At 51.5% G+C, this 18066-nt stretch overlaps 1 protein-coding gene across 1 annotated transcript in view; it reads right to left on the bottom strand.

Moving 5' to 3' along the window:
• Nucleotides 1-18066, bottom strand: part of NUP210L (nucleoporin 210 like) — a 119595-nt gene that overhangs the window by 71746 nt on the left and 29783 nt on the right. Inside the window, exons 10-16 of the mRNA XM_060253906.1 lie at nt 16020-16160; nt 14467-14604; nt 10287-10442; nt 6599-6797; nt 2057-2202; nt 1131-1352; nt 102-275 (exon numbers count right to left, since the gene is read on the bottom strand). Coding sequence (XP_060109889.1) covers nt 102-275; nt 1131-1352; nt 2057-2202; nt 6599-6797; nt 10287-10442; nt 14467-14604; nt 16020-16160 — 1176 coding nt within the window. The remainder of the gene's footprint in view (nt 1-101; nt 276-1130; nt 1353-2056; nt 2203-6598; nt 6798-10286; nt 10443-14466; nt 14605-16019; nt 16161-18066) is intronic.

The following is an 18066-nucleotide window of genomic DNA, read 5'->3' as shown; positions in this document are numbered from 1 at the left end:
GCAACTGATGCATATCCAGCCTCTTCCTGATATTCCCCACGCAACGCGCAGAACCGAGTCAAAGCAGCAGCGCCAAGGAACGCTTTCCTGGAAGAACTCACCAGCTGCTTGTGGTGCTGCGGCAAGGGACAAGGCAGGCTGCCGGCTGCCAGCTTGTACACGGGCGTCACGGCCATGCTGGCAGGATGGGCGCAAACGAATCTCACCTGCACCATCTCCACGGCGGGGCTGGGGTTCAGCACTCCGGGGTGGTTGCCCACCTGAAATGTCAGTACCTTTGGGGAGCGAGCAAAGGGAGGAATTGGCAGCCCAGCAGGCTTTGAGAGTTTCCCGATGCGTCCAAATCCCGCCTGCGCGGTCAGTTTATTTCACGGAACACAGGGAAAGGGATAGGTAAAGCCTCCACACTACTGAGCGCTGAACAGGGTGATTCTCTGGAGACTGTGAGGAGCCAGCATAAATCCAGGTCTCACAGCGATGCCCTCTCTCAACACAGGCAAGTGCTATGGAGGCTGCAGGCACAGGTCTTTTCACAGAATCATAGAGTTGGAAGGGACCTCCAGGGACATCTAGTCCAACCCCCTGCACAATGCTGAAAACTCACAAATACCTCCCCCCAAATTCACAGGATCTTCATTGCTGTCAGATGGCCATCTAGCCTCTGTTTAGAAACCTCCAAGGGGGGAGAGCCCACCACCTCCCGAGGAAGCCTGTTCCACTGAGGAACTGCTCTGTCAGGAAGTTCTTCCTAATGTTGAGCCAGAAACTCTTGATTTAATTTCAACCCGTTGGTTCTGGTCCTACCTTCCGGGGCCACAGAAAACAATTCCACACCATCCTCTATAGGACAGCCCTTCAAGTACTTGACGATGGTGATCCTATCACCTCTCAGCCGCCTCCTCTCCAGGCTAAACATCCCCAGCTCCTTCAACCTTTCCTCACAGGACTTGGTCTCCAAACCCCTCACCATCTTCATCGCCCTCTATTACCTTCTGAGTTCCAGGTCAAGGTGATGTTTGAACCTGGGATCCCCCAGCTCACGTTCTGAACTTGCAGATCCCTCGTCAGTCGGTCGGACTCTCATGGGTGACCACTGTTTGGGAGGGAAGGAAGCATGCACACTTTCCTACCTGCTCCCCCAGCTCCAGGCACGTGATCCGGTAAATGTATTGGTTCGGCTTCCTCTTGGCTGTTAACCGGACCTCCACCACGTGGACTCTGTCCTCGTGCTCCAACCCGAGCTCCATGAAGAAGCGGGAGGGTTCCAAAACCCACGGGCCTGGGCCTCCCTCAAACACCATCTCCTTCACGGAATGCCAGGTCACCAAAGCCAGCTCCACGGGGTTCACCGCCTGGTGGTCACATACGGAGAAAAAAGTTCATCTTATGCACAGTTCCACTTCACTTTCATAAGAGAAGCCATGTTGGATCAGGCCAATGGCCCATGCTGTCCAACACTCTGGGTCACACTGTAGCCAAAACCCAGGTGCCATCAGGAGGTCCACCAGCGGGGCCAGGACACTAGAAGCCCTCCCAATGTGGCCCCTCCCAAGCACCAAGAATACAGAGCATCACTACTCCAGTTATAAGAACATAAGAGAAGTCATGTTGGATCAGGCCAATGGCCCATCCAGTCCAACACTCTGTGTCACATAAGAGAAGCCATGTTGGGTCAGGCCAATGGCCCATCCAGTCCAACACTCTGCGTCACATAAGAACATAAGAGAAGCCATGTTGGGTCAGGCCAATGGCCCATCCAATCCAACACTCTGTGTCACACAGTGGCTAGAAAACCCAGGTACCATCAGGAAGTCCACCAGTGGGGCCAGGACACTAGAAGCCCTCCCACTGTGGCCCCTCCCAAGCACCAAGAATACAGAGCATCACTTGCCCCAGACAGAGAGTTCCAACAATACACTGTGGCTAAGAGCCACTTATGGACCTCTGCTCCATATTTTTATCCAATCCCCTATTGAAGCTGGCTATGCTTATAGCTGCCGCCACGTCCTGTGGCAGTGAATTCCACCTTCTCGAGGGGAGGGCACCCCCCCCTCACCTTGAGAGGTTCGTACGCAGCAAAGGTGGCGCTCGTTTCAAAGTACTCCTCGTAGACCGTAGCGCTGGCCGTCACCAGGGTGTGTCCCAGGGACTTTGCTGCCAGCTGGATGCAGGAGCAGGACGTTGGGCTAGGTTTCGGCTTGCCTGTAAAAACAGAGCAGGAGACTCAAAAGTCTGCAAGGGTGCGTGACATTCTTGGCTCTCTCTACACATGGTCATCAATGGCTACAGCTCAGTGGCCTGCTGACAGCCCAGTTGCTGGGCCTGGTTCCTACTCCTCCAACCTGGGGTGAGTGATCCCCGAGCAATAGAACAAAGTAGGAGTCCAGTAGTAGACCAACAACGTTTTATTCAGAACGTAAGCTTTCGTAGGCATGCACACTTCATCAGGCAATGGAAGGGGGGTGCAGTGAGCAGAGCTATACACAGCTGGTGGGCAGTGGTTAAGAATGCTAAGTGGTACAAAGAATCCAACGGCAAAATACTTAAATTAACAAACTGAAAGGACATTTGGTCCGGACAGCATTTGAGTGGGAAACCAATAAAACAGTAACATGTCAGAATGGGAGAATGATAGTGAGAGTGTCATAACGCAATAAATGCAGTCTGTTCATTGCTCTATTGCTTGTAAATCTGGGTCAAACTGAGGACACGTCTTTCCCAGAGGTGTTCCTATCCACCTAATTTACGAGTGTCAATCATGCAGCACTGACCATCAATTGGTCCATAGTCGTTGAAAGATCAGGTGAACAGGGGCGAAAATGACCACGACCTGATGGGGATCAGGGTCTGGGGAGGCTGGTGCTATGAGCTGCAAGAGACAGATGCACTCCCCTGTTTATTGAACAAAGGAGGAGTCCCAGTAGCACCTTTAAGACCAACGAAGTTTCATTCAGGATGTAAGCTTTCGTATGCATGCCTGCTTCATCAGACAACGAAAACGGGGTACGATGAGCAGAGCTGCATATAGCTGGTGGGCAGTGGTTAAGAATGCACAGCGGTACAAAGTTAGAATCCAGTGGCAAAACAATGATATTAACCAATCGAAAGAACGTTTGGTCTGGATAGCAACTGAGCGGGAAACCAATAAAAACAGTAACGTCAGAATGGGAGAATGGTGGTGAGTGTCGCAAGGCAATAAATGCAGTCCGTTAATTGCTCTATCGCAGGGGTGGCCAGCGGTAGCTCTCCAGATGCTTTTTTGCCTACAGTTTTTTTGCCTACATTGGCCATGCTGGCTGGGGCTGATGGGAGCTGTAGGCAAAAAACATCTGGAGACCTACCGTTGGCCACCCCTGCGTCTATTGCTTGGCAAGTCTGGGTTAAACTGAGAACATGGATTCTAATTTTGTACCACTTTGCATTCTTAACCACTGCCCACCAGCTACATGTTGCTCTGCAAGAGGCAGCATAAGAACTATGATCAGTCTCCAAGTAGGAGCAGTTCTCCAGGGTTTTTGGCAGAGACTCTTTGTCGGTCCTGCTGCCCCATTGGAGACGCTGAACATGCAGGGGCCTTCTGCATGCAAAGTAAGCAGGGCTTTTTTTTTTTAGCAGGAATGCACAGGCAGCGCTGGCCCAAGGGCGCATGGTGCCCTAAGAAGGCACCCCCCGTCACTCCCCTGCTGCCCCCTGCAGCACTGCAACGCAGCGCCGTGCTCCGTCGCACCCCCCCAGTCATCGCACCCCCTGAGCCGCTGCACCCCCCACCGTGCTCCATCGCAACTCTCAAGCTGTCGCACCCCCCACACACTCCATCACACCACACCACTCCGCCACGGCCGGCCGCCCCCCTCTTCCCTTCCCGCCGCCTCCCCCCTGGTGCGATCACAGCGCGCCGTGCCTGGGCCCTGCGGACTGCGACATGGGTGCTTCCGAAGGACACGCCCAAAAGGAGGGGGAGCCAATCCTTCTCCAGCACGTCTTTTGGAAGCACGTGCATCGCGGCCAGGGGAGAAGGCGACGGGAAGGGAAAGGAGGGGCGGGCAGTGGCGAAGGGATGGGAAGGGAAAGGAGGGGTGGACAGTGGCAAAGGGATGGGAAGGAAAAGGAGGGGCGGGCGGCAACAAAGGGATGGGGAGGGAAAGGAGGGGTGGACAGTGGCGAAGGGATGGGAAGGGAAAGGAGGGGCTGGCGGCAACAAAGGGATGGGAAGGGATAGGAGGGGTGGACAGTGGCGAAGGGATGGGAAGGGAAAGGAGGGGCTGGCGGCAACAAAGGGATGGGAAGGGATAGGAGGGGTGGACAGTGGCGAAGGGATGGGAAGGGAAAGGAGGGGCTGGCGGCAACAAAGGGATGGGAAGGGATAGGAGGGGTGGACAGTGGCGAAGGGATGGGAAGGGAAAGGAGGGGCTGGCGGCAACAAAGGGATGGGAAGGGATAGGAGGGGCGAGCGGCGACAAAGGGATGGGAAAGGAAAGGAAGGGTGGACAGTGGCGAAGGGATGGGAAGGGAAAGGAGGGGCGAGCGGCGACAAAGGGATGGGAAAGGAAAGGAAGGGTGGACAGTGGCGAAGGGATGGGAAGGGAAAGGAGGGGCGGGCGGCGACAAAGGGATGGGAAGGGAAAGGAGGGGCGAGCGGCGACAAAGAGATAGGAAAGGAAAGGAAGGGTGGACAGTGGTGAAGGGATGGGAAGGGAAAGGAGGGGCGAGCGGCGACAAAGGGATGGGAAGGGAAAGGAGGGGCGAGCGGCGACAAAGGGATGGGAAAGGAAAGGAAGGGTGAACAGTGGTGAAGGGATGGGAAGGGAAAGGAGGGGCGGGCGGCGACAAAGGGATGGGAAGGGAAAGGAGGGGCGAGCGGCGACAAAGAGATAGGAAAGGAAAGGAAGGGTGGACAGTGGTGAAGGGATGGGAAGGGAAAGGAGGGGCGAGCGGCGACAAAGGGATGGGAAGGGAAAGGAGGGGCGAGCGGCGACAAAGGGATGGGAAAGGAAAGGAAGGGTGGACAGTGGCGAAGGGATGGGAAGGGAAAGGAGGGGCGGGCGGTGACAAAGGGATAGGAAGGGAAAGGAGGGGCGAGCGGCGACAAAGGGATGGGAAAGGAAAGGAAGGGTGGACAGTGGCGAAGGGATGGGAAGGGAAAGGAGGGGCGGGCGGCGACAAAGGGATGGGAAGGGAAAGGAGGGGCGAGCGGCGACAAAGAGATGGGAAAGGAAAGGAAGGGTGGACAGTGGTGAAGGGATGGGAAGGGAAAGGAGGGGCGAGCGGCGACAAAGGGATGGGAAAGGAAAGGAAGGGTGGACAGTGGCGAAGGGATGGGAAGGGAAAGGAGGGGCAGGCGGCGACAAAGGGATGGGAAGGGAAAGGAGGGGCGAGCGGCGACAAAGAGATGGGAAAGGAAAGGAAGGGTGGACAGTGGTGAAGGGATGGGAAGGGAAAGGAGGGGCGAGCGGCGACAAAGGGATGGGAAGGGAAAGGAGGGGCGAGCGGCGACAAAGGGATGGGAAAGGAAAGGAAGGGTGGACAGTGGCGAAGGGATGGGAAGGGAAAGGAGGGGTGGGCGGTGACAAAGGGATAGGAAGGGAAAGGAGGGGCGAGCGGCGACAAAGGGATGGGAAAGGAAAGGAAGGGTGGACAGTGGCGAAGGGATGGGAAGGGAAAGGAGGGGCGGGCGGCGACAAAGGGATGGGAAGGGAAAGGAGGGGCGAGCGGCGACAAAGAGATGGGAAAGGAAAGGAAGGGTGGACAGTGGTGAAGGGATGGGAAGGGAAAGGAGGGGCGAGCGGCGACAAAGGGATGGGAAAGGAAAGGAAGGGTGGACAGTGGCGAAGGGATGGGAAGGGAAAGGAGGGGCAGGCGGCGACAAAGGGATGGGAAGGGAAAGGAGGGGCGAGCGGCGACAAAGAGATGGGAAAGGAAAGGAAGGGTGGACAGTGGTGAAGGGATGGGAAGGGAAAGGAGGGGCGGGCGGCGACAAAGGGATGGGAAGGGAAAGGAGGGGCGAGCGGCGACAAAGAGATGGGAAAGGAAAGGAAGGGTGGACAGTGGCGAAGGGATGGGAAGGGAAAGGAGGGGCGGGCGGCGACAAAGGGATGGGAAGGGAAAGGAGGGTCAAGTGGTGGCGGTGAGGGTGGGCGGAGGAGGGACACTGGGGGGAGCCCAATTCGGCACCTCCACCCTCCTGATGCCCTAGGCAACTGCCTCGTTTGCCTAGTGGGCGAGCCAGCCCTGAGCACAGGACCACAGTTCCGGCTGGTTTGGCATCAGGGGGTGGGGACTAATATGCAAATGAGTTCCTGCCAGGCTTTTTCTACAACCCTCCCCCCCCGGAAAGTAAGTGCTTTGCCGCTGAGCAGCAGTCCTCCTCCTCACGCTCTGGCTCTCATTTCTCCCTTCCGCAGCTAGAAGAGTTTAGTTCCGCAAGGCTGGGTGGCTGCAGGCAATGGTCTCTTTGAGACCTGGCCTCTGGTTTTGCACCAGGATTTTCTGAATGCGGTAATCCGAACAGCGGCCACCAGAGCCGTATTTGTGATGTGTGGACAAAGTGATGTTTGTATGTGAGGGCGGGGGCGAGGAGCAGAGAAAGCTACCCTTTTACCCTCTTCATCCAAGGCAAACACCCCTTGCTTGTCCATGCTGACCACCAGGGCTAAGAGGGAGCAGTCGGTGAAGTTGATGGTCTCTCCCGTCTCCTTCACCGTGTGATACATCATGAGCGGGGCCTCCAAGATCTGCCCGATCTCGGCGTCCGCATGGAATGGCAGGAACTCCATCTTTGAGAGCTTCAGCACGTGCACCTGAGGAACCATGGAACAGCCAAAACCCCAGGGAAAGGAGGGATAAGTCAGGTAAGGACTGGAATGCCCCAAGGGAGCTCTTTTTAAAAAAAATTTTTTTAAATTTTGAACAGTTTTCACAACAAAACAACTAAACAGCCTATCTAACTAGCATAATTACAAACTGTAAGCAAATCCGAGTAGAGCCTTCTGGCGCAGAGTGCTAAGCCGCAGTACTGCAGTCTGAGCTCTCTGCTCACGGCCTGAGTTCGATCCCGGTGGAAGCTGGGTTCAGGTAGCCGGCTCGAGGTTGACTCAGACTTCCATCCTTCCGAGATCGGTCAAAGGAGTACCCAGCTTGCTGGGGGGAAAGTGTAGATGACTGGGGAAGGCAACGGCAAACCACCCCGTAACAAAGTCTGCTGTGAAAATGTGATGTGACATCACCCCAGAGTCGGAAACGACTGGTGTTTGCACCTTTAACTTTAAAAGAAAAAAGCAGCAAATCCAAGTAGCAACCAAAGCCTTATGAAGTTTGCATACTGCTCAAACAAGTTCAATATGGCTTCTTTTCGTACTCAATAAATTTACCCTCGATGCGTTTGAAGGTCTCCAACCTCAGAAAGATCCCACCTCCCCCCCCCCCCCCAACACACGCAGAATGAGAATGATCTAGCTGCATTGGGTAAGTATAATATATTGGGTAAGTATAATATATTCTGCATTGGGTAAGTATAATATATTCATTTGGGAGTTTTTCATAATTCTTCTTTCCTCCGTGTTTCTCATAACAACCATTTGAGGTAGGTCAGGCTGAGAGTATGTGACAGGCCCAAGTGCACCCAACACGCTTCTATGGTAGCAGCGGGGATCTATCTGAACCTGGGTCACCCAGGATCCTAGTCCCACATGATCCTCTATGCCAGCGTTTCCCAAACTTTTCCCCCGTGGTCCAGGCAGAGGACACTCAGGGAGCAATACAGAGACTGTGCGCTGGCTAGGAGCTTTCCCATCCCCTCTTTGAGGTTTCCATCTGTAACGTACTGAGTGACGAGACGTGTTGAAGGCAACATGCTTTATTAGCGAGTACGTCACAAGGCAGGGCAACACGGGCTGGCTCCCGATTATATACATACTCCGGAACAACCCTCAGTCTGGCCAGGTCCAATCCTGGCCAGTTAAACTTCCCGCCACAGATCTTGATTGGCGGAGCGTATTTGCGGAGCTACATCCGGGGACCAGTGGACTTCCACTGGCCACCTCCATAGCGTCCGCTGTGTTGTAGTTTCGGGATTGAAATGCAAGACACAACACCATCCAAACATCAGAGAGGGACGGGGGAGGGCTTCTGGCCAGCTAACAGTCTCTGTAGTGCTCTCTGAGCGTCCTCCGCCTGGACGCTCACAGAGTGCTACAGGCGGCGATGTGGGGGGCAGGAGCTGGAGTGGGGTGCCAAACATAAATAGGAAGGGGGCAGGGGCTGGAGCACAAGAGGGGAGGGGGCTGTCGGGCTGCCCCTGGGCGACCTGGCATTGAGGCTTGCGTGGCCCGGTGCTGAGTCATGACCCTGCAGATGGGAAACGCTGCCCTCTGCCATCCTGGCTCTCAGTGTATGTTATGGATATCCTTCTAAAAGAGGGCCTTAAATGGGCCTCCCAGCTATCATGAAGTAGGGGCTTTCTTTCCAATCCCTCCATCGTCTACTCCTCAGCTCTAGGTGCCTTCCTGCCAGGAGGAAGAAGAAGTTGATGATGATATTGGAGTTATATCCCGCCCTATATTTTGAATCTCAAGAGTCTCAGGGAGGTCACAATCTCCTTTACCTCCCCCCCTCCGCCACAACAGACACCCTGTGAGGTAGGTGGGGCTAAGAGAGCTCTTACAAGAACTGCCCTTTCAAAGACAGAGTCTCAGAGCAGCCGATAATCTCCTATATCTTCTCCCCCTACAAGAGACACCCTGTGAGGTAGGTGGGGCTGAGAGGGCTCTCACAGCAGCTGCCCTTTCAAGGACAACCTCTGCCAGAGCTATGGCTGACCCAAGGCCATGCTAGCAGCTGCAAGTGGAGGAGTAGGGAATCAAACCCGGTTCTCCCAGATAAGAGTCCGCACACTTAACCACTGCACCAAACTGGCTCTCGAGTAGCAACCAAACTGGCTCTCTGAGTAGGGATAGCTGAGCAGTGTGTGTGTTTGCGCAAGTGTGCAAGCGCAGTTCTGTGTCTCTGTGTGCAAGGTGCTCTCAAGCTTCAGCTGACTTACGGTGACGCTGTAGGGTTTTCAAGGCAAGAGACATTCAGAGGTGGTTTGCCATTGCCCGCCTCCCCATCACGACCCTGGTGTTCCTTGGTGGCCTCCCATCCGAACAGTAACCAGAGCCAACCCTGCTTAGCTTCCACGATCCGGGGCTGCCCCTGCCACTAGGCAAACTAGACAACTGCCTAGGGCGCCAGCCTTCTGGGGGGACCAAACCTGGTGCCCTCCATATGACTCCGTGACAGTGGCGGGGCTGGGGGAGGGGCTGGGCGCCAGAAATAAACCTTGCCTAGGGTGCCAAGATCTGACAAGAGGAACACAGGAAAAGGTCCAGGATCTGGTAGTGAATACAAAATCCAGTTCCTTGACAATCCAGGGGTTTGGGGTTTTTTTAAAGGAAGTTTTTAGCCATTAAAATGACTCAGTTGGGTCTTCAAAGCCAATGGGTCGCTCAGGAGAACTGGGGAGGGGCTAGAGTGCCCTGCATAATTTTTTTCCTGCTGCTCGGTGATAAAGCGAAAAAAAAATCATGCAAACTAAGCACAAAAGAAGCAAAAATTTGCTTGATTAGCACTCTGCTGGGCAGAATGCAGCTTATCTTGATACAGAAATTCGGTTAACTTAGCCCCAAAATGTTCATATTTTCCTTAACCATTAAGCATACACAGATGTTTCCTTACGTAATGTCTGAAGTTCTGAATGCATAACCAGCAGCTGCTGAGGGGGGAGGGAGGGGAAATTTGAGCAGAAGGTAGCCTTTTCATGTTACAGCTCCTTGTACAAGGAACGCAAAGGATATTATCTGTCCTCAGAAGCCCTAGCCACGCTGCAAATGTACAGTGGTTTAAAATAACTTTTAGCTATCAAAGCTTACATGAAAAAATCCTGGGAACTAGGGCTTTTCGTTGTAGCAGGAACTCCTTTGCATATTAGGCCACGCCCCCCCTGATGTAGCCAATCCTCCTGGAGCTTTACAGTAGGCCCTGTTCTAAGATCCCTGTAAGCTCTTGGAGGGTTGGCTACATCAGGGGTGTGTGGCCTAATAGGCAAAGGAGTTCCTGCTACAAAAAAAAGCCCTGCTGGGAACTGTAGTTTGATGACATTGCCGAGAATTCTCTGTAGAAGATCCTCAAACTAAAATCCCCAGAATTCTTGCGAGGGGGAACTTTATGTTAAACCAGGCTAGTGCAGATTAGACCAGGCAAACCATTCCATTTACACTAAAGCAGTGCCGGCAACTCTGCTAGAGACTTGCCTGTATCTCTCCAAAATGGAAAGGATTCTGGACATCTCTAGCCTGCACTGCGCTTTGTCCCTGGACTGCCCCTGCTGTGACCACCCCTTTCACAGTGACGGTGGCCACCGTCTGGTTGGAAGAGGTCCATGTGAAGTTGCCGCTGCCTCCTGTGACCTGTGACAAATGGGGAAGACAAAACCAAAAACAATACACACAAGGATCCTGGTCACAGGAAGAAGGTGAAACAGATAAGCTATGTGTGTACCTCCAGATGAGAAACCGCAGTGCCCCTTAGTGAAAATGTTTGCATATGTTTCTGTGACTCAGAAAACAGCTCCACTACCAGTGACCTATGTAATGGGGACCGAGTGGAAACGACTGACCATTTGCAATTCCTTTGAATGAGAAGAAATTCACAGAAATATTCAATGTCCTATTTCAACCTCTGGGCACTTCTGGAATTCTGACACAGGGTGGTAGGTGCAACCACAAAATGGCTGCCACAGGAGGCGGAGCCAATGACAAAATGTCTGCTGCTGGAGGCAGTCAAGCACAAATCGGTCAGCAAGTGAGGTCATGAGTAACCCTAACAGGAACGCTTCAACCTGTGAGGCAGAAGCTCTGCTTAAACATAAGAACATAAGAGAAGCCATGTTAGATCAGGCCAATGGCCCATCCAGTCCAACATTCTGTGTCACACAGTGGCCAAATATATATATATATATATACACACACACACACACACCACACACTGTGGCTAATAGCCACTGATGGACCTCTGCTCCATATTTTTATCTAACCCCCTCTTGAAGGTGGCCATGCTTGTGGCCGCCACCACCTCCTGTGGCAGTGAATTCCACATGTTAATCACCCTTTGGGTGAAGAAGTACTTCCTTTTATCCGTTTTAACCTGTCTGCTCAGCAATTTCATCGAATGCCCACGAGTTCTCGTATTGTGAGAAAGGGAGAAAAGTACTTCTTTCTCTACTTTCTCCATCCCATGCATTATCTTGTAAACCTCTATCATGTCACCCCTCAGTCGACGTTTCTCCAAGCTAAAGAGCCCTAAGCGTTTCAACCTTTCTTCATAAGGAAGGTGTTCCAGCCCTTTAATCATTCTAGTTGCCCTTTTCTGAACTTTCTCCAATGCTATAATATCCTTTTTGAGGTGCGGCGACCAGAACTGCACACAGTACTCCAAATGAGACCACACCATCGATTTATACAGGGGCATTATGATACTGGCTGATTTTGTTTAAAAACATTTTGTTTAAAAAAATCATCTTGCACACGAACAAAATAAGTATGCATACTGAGCTAGCTAAGAACATCTGGAAGTATCTGCCCTCATTTTTAGGCATCTGACACACATCTGAAAAGAACAGAAACGCTTATTCTGCTGGATGTCCCTTTACATGAGCCCTTTCCTCATGAGTCCAGCCATTTCTCCCTTTCTCACAATACAAGAACTCGTGGGCATTCAATGAAATTGCTGAGCAGTTGGGTTAGAACGGATAAAAGCGAGTTAGTTCTTCTTCACCCAAAGCGTGATTAACACATGGAATTCACTATCACAGGAGGTGGTGGTGGCTGCAAGCATAGCCAGCTTCAAGAGGAGATTGGATAAGCAAATGGAGCAGAGGTCCATCAGTGGCTATTAGCAACAGTTTATCGTTGGAACTCTGTTTGGGGCAGTAATGCTCTGTATTCTTGGTGCTTGGGAGGGGGGCACAGTGGAAGGGCTTCTAGCCCCAGTGGTAGACCTCTTGATGGCATTTTTTTTTTTTTTTTGCCACTGTGTGACACAGAGTGTTGGACTGGATGGGCCATTGGCCTGATCCAACATGACTTCTCTTACGTTCTTATATTCTATGTCCTTATTTTAAACCTGCCCTGTTTCCTTGTAACCTCAACAGCTAGTGCTGCTGGTGGTATGGTGAGAGTTCCTTGCACGGGTGGACAGTAACCAGAAAGATTCTGGCCAGGTTTTGATAGGAACATAAATGTTTTTAAAACTGTAAACAAAATTTGATGCAATGATAACTATCAGCTTCCATCTGAATTGGAAAGATACATTAAAACTGTAAAGATCTGATAACCTCAACAGAAGTCCCAGTTAGGTACATTAAGCATTTTACCCATGCAGGTCGATTGTCTATAGTCAGAATCAAGTTCCGTTGTGTTTTCAGACTATCACTCTATTTGCGAAGGTAGAATACTTCACATGAAGCTGCTATCTGCATTATACTATAAACATCAGAAACCTGACATGCGCCACCTGGCCCTGAGGTCGAGGGGGGACAGGATGGCTCTCTTGAAGTATCTGAAGGGCTGTCACTTAGAGGAGGGCAGGGAGCCGTTCTTGTTGGCAGCAGAGAGAGGAGAGGACTCGCAATCAAGGGTTTCATGTGGAAAGTTACCAGCTGGATATCAGAAAAAAACTCTTGAGAGCTGTTCGTCAGTGGAATCTGCTACCGAGGGAGGTGGCGAGCTTCTCCCCCACTGGCAGTCTTCAAGCAGCGGCTGGACAAACACCTGTCAGGGATGCTCTAGGCCAGGGGTGGCCAAACTGTGGCTTTTCCACACCTATTGTGTGGCTCCCAAAGCCCTCACCCCGTCAACTGGCTTGGAGAAGGCATTTCTCTCTTTAAATCGCTTTGCCAAGCCAAATCAGCTAGTGGCTTTGAGAATGCATTTAAAGTTAAAATTCTTTTCATTCCACTTCTCCCTCCCCCATCTTCCTTCCTTCCTTTCCTCCCTCCTTCCTTTCCTTCCTCCCTCCCTCCTTTCCTTCCTTCCTTCCTTTCCTCCCTCCTTTCCTTCCTTCCCTTCCTTCCTTTCCTCCCTCCCTCCCTCCTTTCCTTCCTCCCTCCCTCCTTTCCTTCCTCCCTCCCTCCTTTCCTTCCTTCCTCCCTCCTTTCCTTCCTTCCTTCCTTCCTTCCTCCCTTCCTTCCTCACATTCAGAAGTAAATATATATAAAAATTGAAGCCAGGTGTTGCTTTCTTGTATGCTGTGCGGTTGCTGAAACTTTATGAAGTAGGCCATGGATAATTCCTCACACGCGCAATAAAAATCTTTAATGAGAGCCAGGAGCTGTGCCTATTGGCAGCAGAGGAGAGGACTCGTAAGAATGGGTCTAAATTAAGGGCAGGAAGGTACCGGCTGGATATTAGGGAAACCCTTTTTACAGTAAGAGTTGTTCAACAGTGGAATCAGCAGCCTCCTTGGTGGTCTTTAAGCAGCAGCAGGACAGACACTTGTCAGGGGTGCTCTAGGCTGGTCCTTCATTGAGCAGGGGGCTGGACTCGATGACCTCTATAGCACCTCCCAGCTCTGTGTTTCTGATTCTATGCCCGCATTCAAAAAACACTTGGTGGGCAAAAAAGGTGCTGGCACGTGGGCAGCACGTTAGGGACTCCTGTTCTACTGTATTACACAGAATGCCATTTTATTCACCAGGAGATGGTAATATAAAAACGTCAAAAAAGAGCCAAACTAGATGTTAAAGAGTGCCATTTGAGAGCTGAACTCAGGCCATTTAAAAAAAATGCTGCTAGTGTGATGGTCTGGTTGTCCCAAAGGGCTAGGCAGGGGTGTGCAGCAAATAAGGCAGCAGCAGGATTCAAGAGTCCGGTTGAAGTCGGGGCACCAGAGAGCAGAGAGGTCAGTCCAGTCCAGTAGTCAGAATTGGGTAGCTGGGTCAGTACAGGTTCGAGGTCAGGATACTCAGGGGTGGAATTCTAGCAGGAGCACCTTTGCGTATTAGGCCACACACCCCTGATGTAGCCAATCCTCCGAGAGCTTACAAAAAAGAGCCTTGTAAGCTCTCGGAGGATTGGCTACACCAGGGGGTGTGGCTTAATATGCAAAGGAGCTCCTGTTAGAATTCCACCCCTGTCAGGAATCTAGGCAGCTCTTTGTCAGAGAGAGAACTGTCAGACTCAGGCATCTCCAGCTCAGGCTGACTTACGACGCCTAGATCCTGACCAGGCCCGCAGTGCAGCAGGACCAGGCAATTTTATTTCACGGGAATGAGATCGTCGAGGTCCTGTTGCACTCCAGGCCCAATCAGGTCCCGGCCTGTGCTTCATTTTTTCGATGGCCTCAGTTCACCTCTGAAGTGGTACCGGCGCCCACGGGTGGATCTAAATATAAGGCATCCCTAGATTTGTTTCTTTGCGGCATGGTCAACTTCACCTGCACTCTGTGCCGATATAAGATGTCCAGAGGATGGTGTGGGAAGGCCAAAGAGGAGGGCGTCAGCTGGATGGGAAGATAAATCTTCACTTCTTGTTCGTGGCTGATTGGAGTCAGTAAGAAGTCTTCCAAGCCACTCTGAAGCAGAAGAACAAGGAAAGTGAGGACCCGAATGTTCAGAGGTAAAAGGTAAAGGGTATCTGGGGCTCGGGGGGGGGGCTTTCTTTTGAGGTAGGGGTACCAAATTTGCAGCATAGCATCCAGCACCTCTCCCCCAAATACCCTCCAAGTTTCCAAAAGATTGGACAAGGGGGTTCGATTCTATGAGCCCCCAAAGAAGGTGCCCCTATCCAAATACAAGTTGATGGGGTGTGAACTGGCAGAGACTGATCAAGAGAGAGATCTTGGGGTCTCTCTTAAGGGGATTGGATAAACATCTGGAGCAAAGGTCCATCAATGGCTATTAGCCACAGCATATTGTTGGAACTGTGTGGGGCAGTGATAAGAGAAGCCATGTTGGATCAGGCCAATGGCCCATCCAGTCCAACATTCTGTGTCACACAGTGGCCAAAAATGTTATATATATATAAACACATATATACACACTGTGGCTAATAGCCCCTGATGGACCTCTGCTCCATATTTTTATCTAACCCCCTCTTGAAGCTGTCTATGCTTGTAGCCGCCACCACCTCCTGTGGCAGTGAATTCCACATGTTAATCACCCTTTGGGTGAAGAAGTACTTCCTTTTATCTGTTTTAACCTGACTGCTCAGCAATTTCATCGAATGCCCACGAGTTCTTGTATTGTGAGAAAGGGAGAAAAGGACTTCTTTCTCTACTTTCTCCATCCCATGCATTATGTTGTAAACCTCTATCATGTCACCCTGCAGTCGACGTTTCTCCAAGCTAAAGAGCCCCAAGCGTTTTAACCTTTCTTCATAGGGAAAGTGTTCCAACCCTTTAATCATTCTAGTTGCCCTTTTCTGCACTTTTTCCAATGCTATAATATCCTTTTTGAGGTGCGATGACCAGAATTGTACACAGTATTCCAAATGAGACCTCACCATCGATTTATACAGGGGCATTATGATACTTGCTGATTTGTTTTCAGTTTCCTTCCTAATAATTCCCAGCATGGCGTTGGCCTTTTTTATTGCAGTCGCACACTGTCTTGACATTTTCAGTGAGTTCTCTACCACGACCCCAAGATCTCTCTCTGGTCAGTCTCTGCCAGTTCACACCCCATCAACTTGTATCTGTAGCTGGGATTCTTGGCCCCAATGTGCATTACTTTGCACTTGGCCACATTGAACCGCATCTGCCACGTTGACGCCCACTCACCCAGCCTCAACAGATCCCCTGTTTTCAATTCCCCTTCCTAATAATTCCCAGCATTGTGCAATCCAGGAAAGAAATATCGCAGTGTGCAGAGTCAGACATGTACATCACATTCCTAGGTCCAGCATCTATTTTTTTAAGGCTCTGTCATTTTTTCCTGCCCAGACAAGGGAAACATTCCTTCTTTTTTTGCAATCATTGTTTTTCTTTACCTGAAGGAGAACAGACACCAGAGTGGCTTTTATAACGCTGATCCCGTCTTTCAGAATCCGAACTATGTGGTAGGTGCCGTTCACCGAAGACGTGACCTCCTCAAAATGTTCCATGGGAAATTGGTGTGTTATTCTAAGGTTCTGCAAAAATGGAGGAAAATTACGTTGCCGGAAAAACAAAAAGCTTGGTGGCTCCTGAATTCCTTTCTCAGAGGTGCACCAAAAAGGACATAGACGAATAGAACCGTGATGGGTGTCAGCCCTGGCATCAGGCAGCTTGGTTCTAAAAGCCAGGGGTGGAATTCTAGCAGGAGCTCCTTTGCATATTAGGCCACGCACCCCTGATGTAGCCAATCCTCCAAGAGCTTACAAGGCTCCTTTTTTTGTAAGCTCTTGAAGGATTGGCTTCCTCAGGGGTGTGTGTGTGGCCTGATATGCAAAGGAGCACCTCCTAGAATTCCACCCCTGCTTAGAGCCAAACTACGTGTTACAAATTTTGGCAAGTTGGGTTTAGGTTCCCCTTAAAAAATTCCTTTTCCTCAGGGCCGGTGTGTGGGAATAGGCAAAGCAGGCAGTCGCCTAGTGTGCCACCTGGTTCAGGGGGCGCCCCCTCTCCGACACATGACTCCGGCTCCTGACCGCTGTCACCTTGTCCTCTCCCATCACCAAGCTGCTTCAACAAAGCCAAGCCACCCCCCCGCTGTCCCTGATGTGTGACTTGGCCTCCCACCTCATCCTATCCCACCACCCTCCTTCCTGGCATGGCCGGCAAGCGCTTAATTCTCACAATTTTTTAATAACTTATCACAACTTTTTGGAAAAAAAAATTAAAAACCATTAAATTACAAATGCGAAAAGTTTCAAGTTTGGCGCTCTTCATTTCCCCTTTATTATTTTTTTTTAAATAATGGGGGGAACTAGTGGGTGATTCGCCTAGGGTGTCAGAAAGCCTGGCACCGGCCCTGCTTTTCCTGCAGGGAAAGTGAGTCAGATCCAGCACAACCCAATGAAATTCAGAATGAGTGATTTGTCCCTAAGCTTGGAAGGGAAGCTTGCGGGGTCAAAATAGTGTTCCAAACAACAGAGGGTGTGCATCCAATGACTGGGGCCCTTCGTTTTGCCAGCTCTGGGTTGAGAAACACCTGGAGGTTTCGGGGTGGAGCCTGGGGAGGGTGGGGTCTGGGGAGGGATTTCAGGAGGGTAGAATACCACTGAGTCCACCCTCCAAATAAAGTCCACTCCTTAGAGTCGCCATTTTCTCCAGGGGAACTGATCTTGGTCATCTGGAGATCAGTTGCAATAGGAGAAGATCTCCAGGTGAAGAAGATACTGGATTTATATCCCGCCCTCCACTCAGAGTGGCTCACAATCTCCTCTATCTTCGTCCCCCACAACAGACACGCTGTGAGGTGGGTGGGGCTGAGGGGGCTCTTACAGCAGCTGCCCTTTCAAGAAGAACTCCTGCGAGAGCTATGGCTGACCCAAGGCCATTCCAGCATTGCAAGTGGAGGAGTGCGGAATCAAACCCGGTTCTCCCAGATAAGAGCAAGTTTGGTGTAGTGGTTAAGTGTGCGGTCTCTTATCTGGGAGAACCGGGTTTGATTCCCCACTCCTCCATTTGCACCTGCTAGCATGGCCTTGGGTCAGCCATAGCTCAGGCAGAGGTTGTCCTTGAAAGGGCAGCTGTTGTGAGAGCCCTCTCAGCCCCACCCACCTCACAGCGTGTCTGTTGTGGGGGGCACCCTCCCTCTTCCCCCTCCCCCGCCAAAAAAGTGATCCACTAGCTGGGCCAGAATTCCAGAAGCCTGAGAGCCAGTTTGGTGTAGTGGTTAAGTGTGCGGACTCTTGTGTGGGAGAACCAGGTTTGATTCCCCACTCCTCCACTTGCACCTGCTAGCATGGCCTTGGGTCAGCCATAGCTCTGGCAGAGGTTGTCCTTGAAAGGGCAGCTGCTGTGAGAGCCCTCTCAGCCCCACCCACCTCACAGGGTGTCTGTTGTGGGGGAGGAAGGGAAAGGAGATTGTAGGCCGCTCTGAGACTCTGTCCT

The sequence above is a fragment of the Heteronotia binoei genome, chromosome 1 (genome assembly GCF_032191835.1).
Source record: "Heteronotia binoei isolate CCM8104 ecotype False Entrance Well chromosome 1, APGP_CSIRO_Hbin_v1, whole genome shotgun sequence".
In the NCBI taxonomy this organism is placed as follows: Eukaryota; Metazoa; Chordata; class Lepidosauria; order Squamata; family Gekkonidae; genus Heteronotia; species Heteronotia binoei.
Note: the sequence above shows the minus strand (reverse complement) of the source record. Positions and strands in the feature narration are given on the sequence as shown.